At 43.9% G+C, this 18,504-nt stretch overlaps 1 protein-coding gene across 25 annotated transcripts in view; it reads right to left on the minus strand.

Moving 5' to 3' along the window:
• The window catches only part of kcnma1a (potassium large conductance calcium-activated channel, subfamily M, alpha member 1a), a 136,499-nt gene that overhangs the window by 89,955 nt on the left and 28,040 nt on the right, over nucleotides 1-18,504 (minus strand). For all 25 annotated transcript variants that reach the window (XM_085799922.1, XM_085799925.1, XM_085799918.1 and 22 more), the window contains exon 2: nucleotides 10,418-10,585. In XM_085799922.1, the coding sequence (XP_085656048.1) occupies nucleotides 10,418-10,585 (168 nt within the window). The remainder of the gene's footprint in view (nucleotides 1-10,417; nucleotides 10,586-18,504) is intronic.

The raw sequence follows: 18,504 nt of genomic DNA on the forward strand, positions 1-18,504 counted from the left end.
CCCCAACATTAGATCCAGCCATGTGCATACCACATAACAATCACAATGACAACACAGTCATCCATATACAGTAGCTTACATGGTACACATTACTCATGGAAGCACATGCTTCTGAGTGTACAATCCAATCCAGCTGTGTCCTTGCAGAAAGGGTGTACTGATAAGGAACTAAAAGAGAGGAGAGGAGAGGAGAGGAGAGGAGAGGAGAGGAGAGGAGAGGAGAGGAGAGGAGAGGAGAGGAGAGGAGAGGAGAGGAGAGGAGGAAGTGAACAAAGTCATACTGCTTCTGGTCCTTCTTTGATGCATTGGGGCTTTGAAGTCAATACTGATGCAATTTAGGGCCGCAGGCAGAGACCGATCTACAAACCATTTAATTAGCACCTTGCCATGGCTCCTAATGTGAGAGAACCTCAGTAACAAAGCCAAAAAAATTCTCCACCTCTCTGATTCACTCTCAAGAAAGACAAGATTTTTTTTAGGACATTTGCCTGGCAAAGCTTAAAAGAAATGTCTAAAAATATTTGGCAGCTAAAAAAGAAATGATCAAGGTATTTTGGAATTCTAAAAAAGAAAGCAAATGTGTATTTTAGCCTCCAAAATCTATATTTGGGTCAATATGAATTTTCCTCTTGATAATATTTATTTTTGAATTCCCTTTTCTTCAATGTCTCACCTACGCTCTCATGCAGTAATATTTCTCCCTCCAATCTTCCCTGTGCCAGTTACATCACCTGCGATCGTCCCCTAATGATCTCATGGAAACTGTGAGCAGCGAGCGGCGAGCTGGTGGTGGTGATGTGTTTTAGGGACACTGTGTGGCTGTCCCATCCCAGGAAACAGAATCCCAGTGGGGGTAAACGGATCTGAAACCTGGCTTAGCAGATGGTCCCCACTGTGCTGAGTGCGTTGATAAGCAATTAGATGTACAAACATGAAACGAGTGACAACAGCATATTCAGAACGAACCTGAGACCAGATCTACGACCGGGTCGGGTGCTGTCACAGGAGTCATAGGACGGTCAAAAAAAGATTGAAATATGAAACTTATAATACAGGAGTGTCTACACATGGAAAGCTGGCACTCTATCATTTCAACCTTGTGAGGGTGTAGCTACACAGCACAGGAGGGAGGTGTTTCCCACCAATATAAAACATTATGTGACAGTTGCCTTTTTGTCACCTCTCAGGTCAGTTTTAGGAGGAGTAGAACCGTATCATCTATCTTGATGTTGCTGCAATAATAACCTGTCCACCCTATAAAGCAGAGGTAGGGATGCAGTGAGCCCCATCTCCACTGATCCTTTCACTCCCACACCATCTCCATGTGTGTGACTCAGACCTGCTGATGTATAGATGGTGAGACAGACTGAGAAGAGGAGAAGACAGTTCCTGCTCCACAGAGCAATTGACATGCAGCATATAAAGCCTACACCGAGAAAAATGTTGAATGCTAATAATGTGGTACTTTATCAGAACCCACAGGGGGATTCTCTTAATGCTTAGCCCACTCCAAGGAGTTTGGAGCACAAAGTGCATTAGAGAGCTACACCTATGGAGGTGGAAGGGATTACAGCTTCTTCCTCCAGGTACCCCCAGGTCAATTTACAGCCATTCAGTGGCAGATACATATTTATCTTTGGCTGGTACTATGGGCCCTACAACTGAATTCACAAAAAAGGTCTTTGGGGACGAGTGCTCCTTTAGCCTTGAAGCTTCTGAGCGGGCCTGCTGGTACGATGCTGGCTGCCAGCTGAGCCAGGGAGTCACAATGTAAACAAAACTTGAACTAGCAGCTAAGGACCACTCAGTTTAGCATTAAGGGACCTCTTTTAACAGTTTAAGTGTTTAATGTGCAGCCAGTGACCAGCTAATTAGGTGTCTCCATAATAATGCACAACTGCATAAGTGGGAAAATAAAAGAAAGCACTTGTTCAATCAGCTGTGTTGCAACCAAAGAGATTTTTGATTCCTTGCTAATCCCGGTAAATGTCATCTGTCCCCTAATCTTGTTTTTGGAGAGCTTTAAGAAATGAGCCTGGCTGTGACAGCGGCGTGTTTGATGTGGTTGGATCAATGTGATGCTGCAAGTTCTGATCCATTAGGTGTGCATCATCCCAGAGGCACTGAGTCACTCCCTCCCCGAGACCATACCAGGCAGCCATGACAAAGACGAGACGGGGACAGAGCTCTCTTGGAGGTGACAGGGGGGCTCCAAATGACAAACATGAGAATGTCTGCATCTTCTCTCACTGCCTACTTAGGTCTCTATCTGTCTGCACGCAATTTTCTGCCTGTCCATTTGCCTATTTGCCTGTCGACTGCTTGCTCTGTGACTGTGTACATCTATCTGTCTGTCAGTCTGTGGGTCTGTCTTTCGCCCGCAGCCTAATGTGCTTGTGACTCTAAATGTAATCTCATTTCTAACTACCCTGTCACTCCTCAGCCTGAGGTTTCAGCAGAGCATAAATAATCACATTGTAAAAAGTAAACAGAATATCATTACTGCAGTCACTTGCTAGCTCAAGGAGGGCCATATTTTAATTATCTAATAGCATGGACTACTTGTGTAAAAGCTACGGCAGGTTTGTTGTAATTAGCTAAGTGATTTTGGATTTCCTTACCACACACTCCAAGGGCGATGCCACCAGGGCTGTTGACAAACAAACTCTGTGACACAGAATGATCAAATACAATACCTTAACTTTTTACTTCATACATTTTAGTTGCAGAGAAGAGACTTTATTTGTTTGGGGTTTTGTTATAGAATGAATGTGCTGAGTCTTTTCTCTGTAGGCCCAGACTAAAGGAAATAAATGAACGTGCACCGTCGCCACAACGTCTCAGACAAATTGCTTTGTAAGTCACAGGTGACTTTGATCTAATAAGGAGAAGGCCGGGTACCCAGCTAAGTGAAACATCACTCCTGTGTCTGCTCTCTTGACCTTTTCCTCAGCAGAGCAGTTTGAGGGAGGGTGGGACAGACAAAGGGCGCTGAGACTGCGGCGAGAGAAAGCAAGTCCAGGTCATTGGCTCTTTAGCAACAGAAGCCCAGGTGGCAAATGGATGGGTTAATAGATGGTGGTGGGAAGGGTGGGGGTGGGGGTGTGGGGGGGGCAAGCAATGATGAGTCATCCCGCAGAATGGAGCTGAGTTATAACGGGCCTAAAGGGCGGCTGCAGGGAAAAATCATTCATGAGGACAAATTGAGACCAAGCCTTTCAGAGATGTAAAACTCTCCCCAGTGTGTCGCAAATATAAAAGAAGTGAAATGCAAATCGGTTAAATGTAACAGAGGAAGAACTTCACTACATTATATATGATGAATGATGCGCCCTGGTGGATATATACAGTATATCAAAGAGCTCCAGCTGTAACTCTAGTTCTTTCACACATCTTGCACTCTCCTCCTACTCTTACTTGACAGAATTTGAATTGGAATGTTTTTCAGTTAATATAATACATAACACTGTGCCTGTATTTATATATGCCTGCTCAGATGTGCGGCACTATGTCTCTTTGCTAAGTGAGAAGACAGTGTGCAAATTTCTACCCGCTGAAATGATGCATCACGATGGCAGGCCTCCCTGTTGCTTTTCTTTCCTCCTATGACACCCTGCTTTCCTCCTCCTCCTCCTCCTCCTCCTCCTCCTCTTGCTACACTCCGCTCAGTGCACGACTTGTGTTTCTTTTGTGGCAGCAGCCCAGAAAATCCAAGCCAGCAGGGCTGACTTCACACAGCTGACCCTTGGACATGGTATGAGAACACATTCTAAAATCACAACTAAGTCCAGTGACATTTAGCACTAAATCAAAGCCGGAAACCAATAAAAAAACATATAAACAAGCATTTATCGTTGTTTTGAAGGATTTACAAGTGGACACGGATGTATTATATATATTTGTCACACTAAACAACAGAATCAGTAAGATATAATATCTACAAAACATGACATTTGTTAATGGTGTGTTTCCACGTTGTAGTCTTCCTTCATGTAGAGGAGACTTTGGCTGGTGCTGCTCTCTGCACCTCAGTCTCCCTGCTGCAGTGCCTGTCCCCGGTGGTCCCTCCGGCATAAACAGCCATTCATCGTTCAGAGGATTTAAGTCAATGCCAATTGGATTGCTATCGACTGAACTGATAAATTATGGCAAATGACGAATGAACAAGCTTTGTAGTTAGCCAAACTCAACGGCTGGGAGAAATGGGACGGGGGCAGGGAGACGGCCCTCAGGTTTCAGAGGGCACCTGAGTGAAGAGAATAGGAGCAAACTGGCTCAGAAATTGAGTTTCATTACAGGGGAACACACTGCTGGAGCAAAGTGTCATGTCCCAAATGCTGAGAAGAGAGATGAGAAATTGATGGATTTGTCCGTGTCCACTGCTATTAATTTACAGAGAAATTGGGTTGTGAAGTGCGTGTGGAGAGACGGCCTCTGTGGCTATTGATTGTCTATTTCTCACATCAACAGGACAGATGTTTTCTTAGACAGACATGTTTGACAGACACTGAGGGAATTGACCATTGACACATTTTTCTGTTCATGAGTCAAAGGTAAATGGTCACTTATTGACTTTCAACAGAGTTGCATTAATCTGATTTGATCATGATACCTGAAAATGTCTGCTGTCCAAATGAATGGTTAGTAAACTATTCAACTTAACAAAAGTTATTGGAGTTTGTGACTCGTGTATATTCTGTGCATGGAAATACAGTTCATTGACTTGAAACTTAAAATCACTTCAAATAATTTGGAACATTTTGTCATTTCTGAAATGTAAAAAAAATCACAATTAGTGTAGGGATAATGATTTCAGCCATATTGCTTGATCTTAGTTCAGCTTCTATTTGCATATGTACCTGTATGTGTGTGGGTGGATGTGTTTATTGTTAAGATTTCTCATTGAACCTGCTGTTCCGCCTGGGTGGATAAAGTACCATACTGCCTGTTAGTTTTATGCAAAGGGATGAGACTATTGTCACGGAGACGCACGATGCAGAAGATGGTGCTGTGCAGACAGCTGTATTCATGCTGAGGAGTTTACTGACAGCAATAAATTAGTTCCACGCACTCAACAGGAAAGCGTAATTAGGCAGCCCGAACAGACAGACATGCATTTGCACATACACACGAGAATCCACACGCACAACACAGAGAAACATACAGACAGAAAGGCATTGCACGCTCACTCATACAACTCAGAGATGTAAATAGACTGTGGCAGTGCCCAACATCGTTGTAAAAAAAACAAAACACAAACATGCTTATGCAAGCCCAAAGGTCTGCGAGTACAAAACTACATAGAGGTAAAGGCACACACACATACATGCCGCACTGCAGTGCACAACGTAAACAATTCCACTCTAAAAAGTAGAGCATTGTAAATGACAGCTGTTCTCTGCGCAGGAAGGCCATCACGGGGAGAGAACATATTCACACTTATTTTCTCCACAACAGGATGTTTGAGGACACATGGAAACACAATGGAGCGCAACCACAGTGTCCTCTCACACTTTGCACGATCACACCCTCTTTCCTGCCAAGTCACATACACACTGAAACTATACACATAGGGTAAGGGCTGGAGAAGATGAGGGGTAATCACAGGGAAAAGACACGCCAGGGGGGAGACAGTGTGAGACAGAAACGTGTGCCTCCCCCTCAGAGGTGCTGCCGCAAAATCCGTTTTTGTTTTCTTTTTGTTGTTTTTTTTTAAAAGGAGGCATGCTGGATTTGCTACAGATGCAGTTGGAGTGGTTACAGTTAGAACACGTGCTGTCACTCCGCTGCAGAGCGAGACAGATGTGTTGTATTTGCGGATGATAGGGGTCAATATGCAGAGTGCCATGCAGTGTGTGGGTGGATGGGGAAGGCAGAGGGATGACCATAGGGTTTAGGGAGCGGGCCATGTGAACAGATGGTCCCTGGTTGCCACCCAAGATCCCATTAAGAAAGATGGCAGGGCTGACCTATTTCTGGACCCACCATGCCGTGCAAATCCACTGCACGGAGAGATAGGGTGAATATCTACATTCAGAGGTTATAATCCTCGCTGTTTTCGTTGGACATGATGGGATTACATACGTTGTTACTATAGAATTAATGCAGGAATCAATTACATGAGATGCTGCGGTAATGCAGCGCAAGAATTCAGCCAACTCATATATCCAGCTGTCCAGCTACTCATTTCCTTGGACATTGTGCCCTTGAGTGCTTAATGAGGTTTTTCCACAAAGCAACCGGGGTGATACGGTTGTCAAGAGACCGATGAGCCATCCACTGCCAGACCAGAGGTGCTATGCCTTTCACCTATGTTTCTCATGAGGTGTCTTTGTGTGGACAGCTGTCTCACAGGGCTCAGAGAGACACGTCCCTCCTTAAGCTGCAGCTGGCACTTAGTCACTTCATTGCATCCCGCTCTGCGTAACAGACGAACTTCTACGTGTACAAACGCATTTCAGAAAATTACTTGAAACTCATTAAAAATATTTATAATTGGTAAGAATTTCTGTTTTTCTTCTCTATAATTTGATGACTGAGTTACCGCCAGCAGAGAAGAGTATTACCCTGAGTTTCAGTTCATTACCCTCGATGTTTTTTCCTTTGACCCTGAGCTTTGTGTCAACTGAAAACTACACTGGATGCAGGTCATGTGTGAATGAGGCAATAAATATTTGATAAGGTGATATTGTGGAGGTGATGGGTAATACAAAAAGGCTGAGGACCCAAACCGAGGCGCACCACTGGCTGGAGCTAGCATCAATCATTTCCCCTGGTATTTTATAAGGCACACGAGGTGACACAGAGCCTAATCGAAATTGGATACATGACTGTGTGTGTGACGGTGGTTGGGAGGGGCTCATATCTGCAGGTTACAGAGGCTGTGATCACACAAAGACGGGGGGGGGGACTGTGACATATGACCAGTCTGAGGAAACAATATATAACCGGCACCTTTGTCTTGTGAAATCACATAGGGCACATAAATATACACACATAAATTCACACAAGTGCCCGTGTGCACCTGCTGCTCTGTGTTTACTGTTATTACATGGTCTGAGCTATGCCATGAGCCATAATAGCTTTCGGCTCTTGCAGGCCTATAGCTCAGCAGTCAGACGTCTTCAAAACAGGGCGGCTAATGAGCAGAATGATGTGTTTCTCATGCAGCACATGTCTGGTCCTAATAGTTATGTGGTGTCGGTGGATATGTGTTCATTTAATCCCGTTCTCATCACAGCAAAGTAGTTTGGCAAAGTCACATTAGGCACCAATAACAACAGAGGCCTCGTTCTTCCCACCCTAGTAATTCGGCTCAGCAAGGGAAAACAATATAGGGGACTCCTGGGCCAAGATGCGGCCACAGATGGATTTAGATTTGACTGGTAATTCAATAAGCCTAGGGGTACACTTGATCTTTCACTAGCAGTGAAGTCATCAAGGCAAACAAATGAACGGGGATAGAGGGCTCTGCCTCTCTGCCTACCAGAGGTTATCTGTCTCAATCTGCTTTGGCTTTGGCTCTTCCACCTGGATAGAATGGAGCCTGCATCAAGCTTTAATCCCACCTCTGTGTGTGTGTGTGTGTGTGTGTGTGTGTGTGTGTGTGTGTGTGTGTGTGTGTGTGTGTGTGTGTGTGTGTGTGTGTGTGTGTGTGTGTGTGTGTGTGTGTGTGTGTGTGTTATTTCTGCTTTGCTGCTCTGCTCTGCCCAGGCAGACACCCCCCTAATGTCAGATGACGGAGCGCCACTACACAGCAGTTGCTATGGTTACTATAGCCAGGTTCTGTGTACACGGATACTCATCGCAATTTTGATCTGCAGTGAAGCACTGATGGGAGAGCAAGAGTCCCACAAAATCACCCACCCCCACACACACATTCACACAAGCATATCAATACGCATTCTAATGCATATGTGAGGATATGTTTAGATAGCCTACATGCATTCAAAAACGCACACACACTCCACCCACAATCATTCACCTACACGGAGCAGTACTCATGTTGGTAGACTGTGCATGTGCTCAAATACAGCCTGCTGGCCCGAATTATCAACCCCACCACAAGTAGCACAAATCACAGTAGGTGATAGACCGGGATCTCTCTATGCCTAGAAACCCCTTTAAAGCAACCACTGCTTTATTTCTCACTGACTCTCACACCCACTATCTGTTTCTCTCTCCATATGCCTGTCTTTCGCTCTCCTGGTACAGTATGTCTCTCGCTCTCTCTCTCTCTCTCCCTAACACACACATACACATATGTATTTACAGGGCAGATTGGGAGCGCTCAGTCAGAGCAAAAGATGAAAGCGAGAGGGAGCTGTGTCCATGCCAGAGGAGCTCTGTGAGTGGGGAAGTGATGAAAGAGAGGCTCATTTAGTAAATTGACAGCTCCCTTCAGGATTCTTCATCTTCTCCATGAAAGACCCGAATCCCTCTCAACTCCCGGCCATTCTCACCAGGCGTGAAGAAACTGTCACATTCCAGCAAACATTAACAATGACAGTCTTAGTATTTTAGTTTGGATCCATCTCTCTCCTGACTCCCACTGCTGCTTCATTCAGATGCACAGAGGATATCTGACTGAAGACGGACGTACTGGTGGTAATACTCTGATGCTAACTAAGATGTAAGAGGACCGGGACCAGGCAGGAATGAAAGGTGAAAGTTTTTAGTTTTCTATTATTAAAAGCGCCAGATACACTTACACAATACACACCTAATGCAAATCCTTGCACAAACCACACCTGGATTTTCTTATCAGTTACACACTGTTTCCATCCATCAATCAATCCCCTATACCACTTATCCATAAAGGGTCACAGGGGGGACCAATCCTGACTGACATAGGGCAAGGGTCACATTCACAACTGTGGGCCTTTCAGAGTCACCAAGTCACCTAGTGCATCTCCTTGGACAGTGGGAGGAAGCCAGAAACCTAAGAAAGTGTTTTTCAACCTTGGGGCCTGGAATTCAAATGGTGTCGCCTGAAATGTCTAGTCTTTGATAAAAATAAAAATATATATGTTTTAACAAATTATTATTCTCAAGTTTAAATAAAATGCAGCAGAAAAAAATATCTTGATTGACCGCCACGATCACCTGACTGCACGTGATCGCAGGGTCGCAAGAAATTTGTGATTGGGTCACAACCCAAAAAAGGTTGGGAACCACTGACCTAAGAGAACCCATGCAGGCACAGGGAAGAGAAACTCCACCTAAAAAAAGACGCCAAGTTTTGGAATTAAACTTTCTTGTTGACTTTCTTGCCTTTCAAAGTTAAAACAATGTTGCAGAGACAGCATAGGACCAACATGGTTAGCGTGAATGAGCCCAGTTCTAAACATACACTGTGTACTTTTTTAATAATCCATGTAGCTAAGAGAACAAAGCTACCAGTTGCAGGCAGCGTCCTGCTCATGGCTAACAGTGGAGCTAAGTGGCAGACATCTTGCTAAGCACGGTGGAGGAGCGTGCTGCTTGTTGCAAAGGCTTTTAGTTTGGATTTTTAATTATGTATTTTGCCAGAGTGGTGCAACTGCGTAAAGCAGCACAGGATGTAGGAGAAACTTTTAAATCAAATCTTCACTGTGTGTTTGTACAATCCAACGTCTTTTTTTTATTTTTTGTACCAGCAGTGCATTTGGGATATGTATGAAGCGATGCAAGTTACAAGGCACTACAAACAGCAGCTAACTGCTACAACAGTTTCATTTGTTATCCTCAACAAACAGAAGTAACTGACTGTGCTGAAAACTCAAGCAATAAGGGAAGAGGCTGAAAAGCAGCACAGCCTCATATATATGAGTTAGACCACTGCAGATGCTGTGAGGCTCTGGCAAACTAGCAGAGTGCAGTGGAGACTGTGGGAACAGAGTGAGGGATGGAGCTGAGGTAAGGAGGGTCAGTAGAGGAGAGGGGCCGTAATTCATACCAAGAGAAAAGCCATAGCGACAGTCTCTTACCTTTTGTGTAAACACCACATATGCTACTTTCTCTTACTTGGACAGATAACTCTACTGCTCACATACACACAGGCATGAGCATGCACACCCACACTCACAAATACACACACTCTCATCGGTTCAGCTGGCAGCGGCTCAGCAGAGTGAGTTACAGCGTGCCACACATAGGCCGCTGCAGCATGGAGAGGGGCCGGACAGTGCCAGCCAAACATCCAGCTGAGGTTCAGTGAGGACTAAGCATCTGCAGGCCTCTGTGGGATCAAATTAATTGCCCAGCAATATGACTCCAGTGGGACCTGTATACAACAGGTGAGTGACTGTGCAGCCTACATGGCAGTGGATTAAACAGAGGATGTATTCAAAAGCTAAGTTGGGTGTGAAAACCAGTTTGCCTGAGGAGGGTTGGACAAAGTGCGAATGGATTGGAGTGTGGATTTGGTTAAACCTACCAGAACTCTGCCGGTGAGGGTCTGAGCGGAGATCATGACACCGGCCCAGTCTTTGACTGAAGTCATCCATCCCACCTCGCTGGCCTGCACCTCCTCTTTCTCATCGGGGCCCTTAGCTGGCTTGTCTGTTGCCTGATTGTTGGCGGGGTTGTTCACCTTCTGAACCTCCTGGAGGAAGAAATAATAATCTGAGTTAGGAAATGGAGCATATTAAAAGATAAAAAGCAGGAACATGGTCTCCTTAAGGCAGAAGGAGAATCTAAAGGGGAGAATAAAAAAGGCACATATGTGAAGTGGTATTTAACAATGAAGAGATGAAGACATTGGCTTTTGGCAAATCTAAATGTGAAAGAATATTATCAAGAGGCTAAAATAAATTCATCATATCAGCTCTGCTGTAAAACAGAATATTGCTTCCGAACTCTTCAGCTCATGCACATCCATATTCGTGTCAAGCTACAACCTCTGAGGGGAAATGAAGAACCATGACTGCCACAATCACGCCATGATGGCATCCATCTGCTATACATTCACTGTGTGTGTGTGTTTGAATGCAGAATGTTAGATAACGACAAAATGTATGCACATTCGCTCTTGCCGTTTGGTCCATATGGTTCTGTAAGTTAATTGTTCCTCAGGGTAGAGAGCGTAAGACTATTGTTCTCATTCAGGCCTTTCATCGTTCCCTCTTGTGTCCGACTGAGTGAGCAGAGTTGCGCGGCAGTTCATTGACATGCTTTGCTTGGCACAGTCACTGCATGCAGCTGTTCCTCTGCAGCCGTTCACTCACTCCTGATTTGACACAAGCAGGCACTCGGCTTCCCTGTCCTTATGGCAAAAAGGGGGGGGTGAGAAGATTTCCCTGGGTTATACTGCCTCAGAGGCAATAAAATCCTACACTCACAGGCTTTATACATACACACAAACATGCAGAGTTAAGGTTTGTTTTTGTCACTCTTGGCCTCATAAAACCATAGGCCAAGTGCTTGTTTCCAGGAAGGCAGACTCATGTTACAGCATGTGTAGCACTTGGAATGCATTTTACAATGTCCCTCCAACATCCACAGTGATATCCGACAAGTAGCCATCAAAGCAGATTACATGCTATGTCAACAAAGTGACATTTGTTTCCAAGTACTGTGCATGTCACATTGCTACAGTTTGTTTGGACAACCTCCATGATGAGCAGAAACAATGACGCAAATAAAATAACTTGTATTTACTGTAATTTTGTTTTTGGTTCATTCCATGGAATGTATGGGACAATAAAGAGATGGAACTAAAGGCAATGGAACCACCAGAGGAGACCAATACAGCCGTGTTTCCACTGCAGGAGTTCCTGGTAAAGGGAGGGGGTAGGAACTTCTACAGGAACCGTCCTCTCACTCGGCCCTCTCAGTGGCCATGTTTCCACTGCAGAGCCGGACCCCGCGGCGACGTCATGAGTTTCGATCAGTTTCGACCGTGACGTCACCCAGGCAGGTCACAAGCACATGCACAAAAATCATAACAACAACGGAGAAGGATGGAAGGAGCTGAGGCGGTAGCCACGTTTCTGGTTTGTGTGTTTGTGCACATGGCGGTTGATTGTAATCCTGCTAGAGTTTTTTTTTTTTTTTTACTTTTCACGGCATTGTTTTGCGGCGTGATGGATCCCCAGTGTGTCGAGGTGCGCTGATATTTTCATTTCGCAGCGATGACTCAAACCCCCTCTGAATCTCCTCGGTGCCATAGACTGCATCAATGTCTGCACCTCGTCGTCGGTCCATTTGTGTACATCTTCCTGCTGTTTTCTTGTTGTTTACAGCGGTGTCTGCTAGGCTAATGCTCCCCTTCTGCTCCCCCTTTTAAAAATGCCGGTTGTTTTGGTGCTTTCTGGTAGCGTCAGAGCCTGCTCTAGCTTTAGCCAATCAGTGCCGGGTTAACCTCGAGCCCCACCCAGGAGCTTTTCAGGGCCGAACGGAGTACCTACCCTGGAGTAGGTACTCCGTAGGCCCCCGTAAAAGTTCCTGTAAATGGCCCTGTGGGGGAGGTTCCTGCAGTGGAAACACGCACCAACGGGGCTGGCCCCGTAAAATTACCCCTAAGTTCCTGCAATGGAAACGCGCCTTGTACCTAAATGTACCTAAATGCAACACACACAAAACAAACCAACTTAAGTATTTTTGCAATACTAAAGAGCAGTGCTATCTCAGATGAGCCCAAGAGAGTGCTCTGTCCATTTCAAGAGGATTGTCTGCTCAAATTGGATTACATTTCATAATGATATGGCATGGACACAGCTGCCATTTTCCTAATTTGATTCCAACCCCATAACAATGCCAATAAACTGGCCTTAAAAAATCCTGACTTAGTCCTAAGATCATTATCTGCTCCTGCCATTGGGCCTCTTGGTACTGCAGTGGATAATTCAGTTACTTATGTTTTATATACTCATAAAAGAGCTCAGTGTTTGGGGATGGGGGACTCACCTGTCGCGAGTGAGATTTTAAGTATTTAGTTTTGTCTCTGGAAGTCACGTGACATCAGCACCTGATTAAACCCTCACCCCCACCAGACAGAAAACCTGAGAATATTATCCAACAACTGAAGTGAAGTGAAGAGTGGATGAGTAAGACACAGCTCTAAAAGTCTATTAGCCCGATTTCGATATTGCTTGGTACAAAGTTGAACGCCTTGTTTGCTCTAACAGATGTTAATTACCTTCCACAACCTGAGTTCAATATCCAACTTAAACCAAGAGCTTTTCTGCTGTGACTGCAGTTGGGTTTTCAATCACACCCTAACCAAGTTATTTAAGATTACTTATCCGCTGAAAAAAGTACATGTTAACATTTTATATATATATATATATATATATATATATATACCACTGAATGTGCAGACTGCATGACTAAGATTGTGTCCTCTTTCCCAACCCCACACCGGCACCATACATCTTCGGCGCTAAATAGACTACGTAGCCAGCGTGCGTCTCGCCTGTCACATGCTGCAAATACTCAGCAAAGTGTGTTTGCATGCAGGTCACCATGCACAGGGATGTCTAAGGTTTCACTCCGATTGGCCGGGAGCCTGCTCGACAGCACTCCAGGCATGTTGTGGTGGCGTAGTCTGTGCTAGTCTGTGTCCGGCCGGCGGCTACTTCTTAGCCAGAGGGGGCCTCGCATATACACACATACCACACCGTATCACACCAGAACACAAGTTGTGCCTCCGAGTTGCTCACAGTCATTTTCTTTGAAGTAGAGTTTGTTTTCATTTTCATACTTCACACTGTTTCATAGCCTACTTTGTGTAGACAGCAGGTTAATCTGGGAATATGCTCATGGGTGCACACCTGAACATGGAGGCAACGGGAACACACTCGGTGGCTGAGATGTGTTCCTGTGCGCGCATGTGAGCACGTGCGTGGTGGAGGAGAACACATGAATAATGGATGCAGTCACAAACTGATGGTCGGGCAGATTAGAAGAGACAACGTAAACAAGGAATTGCTTCTAGTTCATTTGAGTGGCCAGCTGAAGGCCTAAGTCAATACAGAGACAGAGAGAGAGAGAGAGAGAGAGAGAGAGAGAGAGGGAAAGGGGCACTGAAGCAGTCTGCCATGGGAGAATCCATCTGCTGGCTATATATACACACCTGTGATGTCAAACAGAGTGAGACAGGCAGAGGGGGAGACAAACAGAGGTAGAGAGGGAGCAGCGGGAGTTGGTAAATTGTATTTATAACCTAACTCAAAAGGGGGCAAAATGGTATGGTGAAAGAAGGAAAGATTTTTGAACATATATCAAAAGAAAATGTTGTGCTAATGCAGAGCTGTAGGAAAGTATGACAAGAAGACAGTCACATAAAAGAGGGCAGTGATCTCTGACACCAGCATTGAATTTATTAAAAAAGGAAGCGTTTTTTTTTTCTTCTTTTTCTTTAAGGTTACAACCTAATGTTCTCATTAAATCAAAACCCATTTGTCATTCCAGGTTCACACATTCATAAATTACCTCTTTATCTAGCAGTGTACAGAACCCGCCTGGTCCACCATGTGTACATATATACACATAAGACTTTCCATTTTTATCTCAGTGGTATTAGTCAGTGCTTTAGCAAGTTACTGCTGATATAAACCAAACATTTCAGATGAGGTTGAGGTTGCGAAGCAGTCACGGGATATACAGCGTATTTGCTTTGACACTAGTGACGACATTTGTTCATCAAAAATAATTCTACAATCACAGCAGTCCTTTTCAGCATTTTTTGCTCACGAATGAGTTTTACATTTTGCAAATAGCACAGGAACAAGAGGTAGAAGCCATAGTGAGCAACTAAATGAAGAGCTGCAGGCATTTAGGCTGCACATCTCCAACTTCTCAGTGAGGTAGACAACCTCGCTGAGCCCTGCTGTTGTGTGAAAAACTATTTGTGACATGTACAGTATGAAAACAGATTGCAGATGCAATTATTTACAGACATTCCTCAAAAAACCTGAAATGGTGTAGTTTTGCCATAAACAAATACACCTCCTGCTATTCTGCTGTACTTTAACCAGGACTGAAACTGACTATTATGCTCCTTTTGGGCTCTATTTTTATCCTGGGACTCCACCAGGGCTGCACAATCTCAACCGTATTCGGATCATCCTATCATCAGCCTGTGAAATTGCCTGCTGTCAGGAAATACAAAAGCTTATGTTGCTTGTAAGATGTCATTCTGCTGTTGTAGCATCCAAACCCACTGGAGACCCAGTGTTCAGAGCTGTCTGATGCCCAAGCTTTGATCTCCCAGATATTACTTTTAGTAGGTTCATCTCAATATTTCAATATTTTTCAGAATTTTATTTGATAAACACTTATATGAACATTTGACCTTGGAACATATTCTGTAAAGAAAATAACGGAATAAAAGGATAACAGTCCACTGGTCAATTATTGTGTACTTATTAATTTTACTGTATACGAGTACTTGGTTTTGTAATTCAAATTTTATATTGAATGTTACATTACCAAACATTTGTGAAAGAATAAATGAAAATACAAATGTAATATACATATACTGACAGTACAAACAGCATTTAGCAAATTATACATGAGAAAAGGTGATTAGAAACCTGGCCAAATTTCTATTTAAAAATGAACTGTATGTAGTTCATCTTCCTACTTCTAGAAACCTTTTTATAACAAGACAGATGAACACCGTTAATATTAGGATTGTACCAATTAACAGAGTACACAGGGGATGCCTGGTAATAATGAGTGCGAGAGAGGCGAATAAAACATGGTAGAGGAAAGAAGGCTGAGAGGGGCTGACAGTGAGACAGGAAGACAGAAGAAGGACACCCAGTCAAAGCAAGATTCAGAGGGAGGCAAGAAGATGGACTGACACAACAATAAAGCGCAAGGGGCAGAGAGAATGACAGAGGGACACAAATTACAAGACATCAAGAGAGGCAGAGTACTGAGCAAAGACAGGACAGACAGACAGACAGAGAGGTGGAAGACAGTGACAGAGAGACGAGGATACTGCAAGACGGGGAGATAAACAAGAGGGTGAAAGACAGACAGGTGGGGCATATTAGGAGCAAGAGAAACAGGAAGTGAGAGTGAGAGACCAGAGACATAGAGAGAGAGACAGAAACAAAAGACAAGAGAGAGAGAGACAGACAGACAGACAGAAACATGCCCATGTGACTCCGCTGATCTAACAGGACTTGGCTTTAGCGCAGCTGTTCCTCCGGCTTTCGTCCTCATCGCTGGGGAAAACTCTATTCCAGTGTGAGAGGCTATTTATAGCTTCACCCAGGGAGACGTTAAACGAGTGAATCTCATAACACGCTCTGTTCTGCATGTTTGCTATTTTAATGCCGGTACAGTTACCCAGTGTCCCTGGGTTACAGGCCTACACTGGGTCACATCAGAAGGGAAGAGGGAGGAAGAATAGGAAGCCTCTTCATATACTAATGCATGTACACACACACAAACACACACACAGGCGCACACACACAGGTACAAAGCTGGATCTGGCAACACCATGAGAAAAGCTGTTACTCCTGTGTATAGGTCATGCCCACTGAACCATATAGAAGAGAGGGGGCTAAATGGTACAGGCTGATTCACATAAGGTCATAACAAGTGACATGCGACTACAGTGATTTCTACTACAAAGAAATCCCCACAACCACAAATGGTATTATGATCCAAAATGTATTGCATGTCCATTGCAGTCCATGTACTATGTTCCCTCAGTAAGTAAGTAAGTAAAAATTGTATTAAAAGTGTCCTACACAACAAGGTGCCCAGCCCCCATGGGCTTACAATTGTATAACTGCAAACATAGATGACAAAGTTAAAAAAATAAACACATGAAGAGGAGAATTCAGATTTGAGATGGTTGGACTTTATAATTCTGAGGTTAGGGGCTTAGGCTGCCATGTGTTTGATTTAGGGATTACACAGGTGCAGCCTGGAATACAATCTGCTCAGGATGACACCCATACATGTCACCACTATGAGCACATTGTTGCCATAAAAATGTCATTCGTCACTGCAGCAGTGGAGTAAATGTGATACAGCAGATATACTGTAAACACATTTGCCATGGAAGAGTAAATCTAGATATAGCAGAGAAATATTGAGATCCATGTGAAACTTTTTACGGGCTGAGATCGAGGCTCAGAGGTCCGATCGGGCCTGAGAACCAAGAAGCCACAAGGCTGAGCCCAGTCAAGAGACAAATCCAAACTATTCAAAGACTGACAAATACAAAGCACTGCAGGCCAAAGCAGGATTAGACGTTTTGTGAACACTGAACTAAATACATGACATTCACAATGTTAGCAAATAGGACAACAAGCCAAATGGTTTACAACTCTCAGCATCGCCACTGTACGGTACCGTGTCCAACCAATGGGACAGAAATCACTCAAAATGGCTGCCCTCCCTGTGCACCCTTTGTCCGAACTGTGACGTCTCCTCAGCTAACAGAGGGAAACAATGAGATAGTGATATGAAAAAGCACAATGCAGGCCTGCCAGCGCCTGCTGTCTAAGATGTACATTATTTCTCGTCCCTCTGTCCAAACAAAAGAGGACAGAATAAAGGCCTGTCCACATTAGTGTTCCTTCCCTATGACTGGAGGGAAAGTAGAAGGAAAAAAAAATCTTGAATGTACAGTGCTGTTGATTCATAACGCTGTACTGCACCTCTTCCATTGATACAACATTTCAAGCCCCAGTGGTCTGGGATAAAAATAGATGACGCAGTGAATTGTGGGAGATTGAAAGGTCAGCACTTGTCATCTGTAACATTAAGTATTATCATCTTAATGTCAGCAGATAATAGACGGCCAGTGCCTTAAATGAGGACACTCAAAAGATGTAGGCTAAATAATAAAAGAACCTAAATGAAAGTTGTTCATCAGAACATTTCTGGTATAAAAAGCCCAGATAAAGAGCTTAAAAAATGAGCCAATGTGCTAGGCATCTCTATTCCCTCTAGATGCAGTTGTTTGGCAGCTGAAAGCTGTGCGAGCTTTTAACAGTGGGGAGAACCAACCAAATAACATAAACCACTGGTTTCACTTAGTTTACCATGTGATACTATGCTGAGCAATAAATGGCATCATAGCAGTTTAAGACCACAAAAAAACAATATCATAATTTTCTTTCCAGTCTCCTTTACTCTGAAAAACCCCAAGAGAAGGATGATCATGAGCACATCACTGGAATTTGCACTCAACAATGACCTGTGCTCCTGTCTGTGAAGCTCCCTGCTGTGAAAAAGACAGCTTGTCCCTTCCTTTGCTAATCTTAGTTTTTACTGTATTTGACTGAGAGCTCAGATAATTGCCCCTGTACATAATCACCACGAAAACAGGACATTAAAAAGATTTATGGCCCCAGACACACAGACGATGAAAACAAATAAGAGGCAACATAATTACTTTAATGCAGATGTAGGAGTGAAAATTCAACAAATTACTATGTTGAGGGAAAAATGTACAATTAATGAAAAGTCATTACAAACAACAACACACACAAATCACATCCTCCACATGTGCATATTCAATAATTGCTCATTTAATTCTTGACAGGTTTA

This window comes from Trachurus japonicus, chromosome 15 (genome assembly GCF_045865225.1).
Source record: "Trachurus japonicus isolate A0001 chromosome 15, Traja_1.0".
NCBI lineage: Eukaryota > Metazoa > Chordata > Actinopteri > Carangiformes > Carangidae > Trachurus > Trachurus japonicus.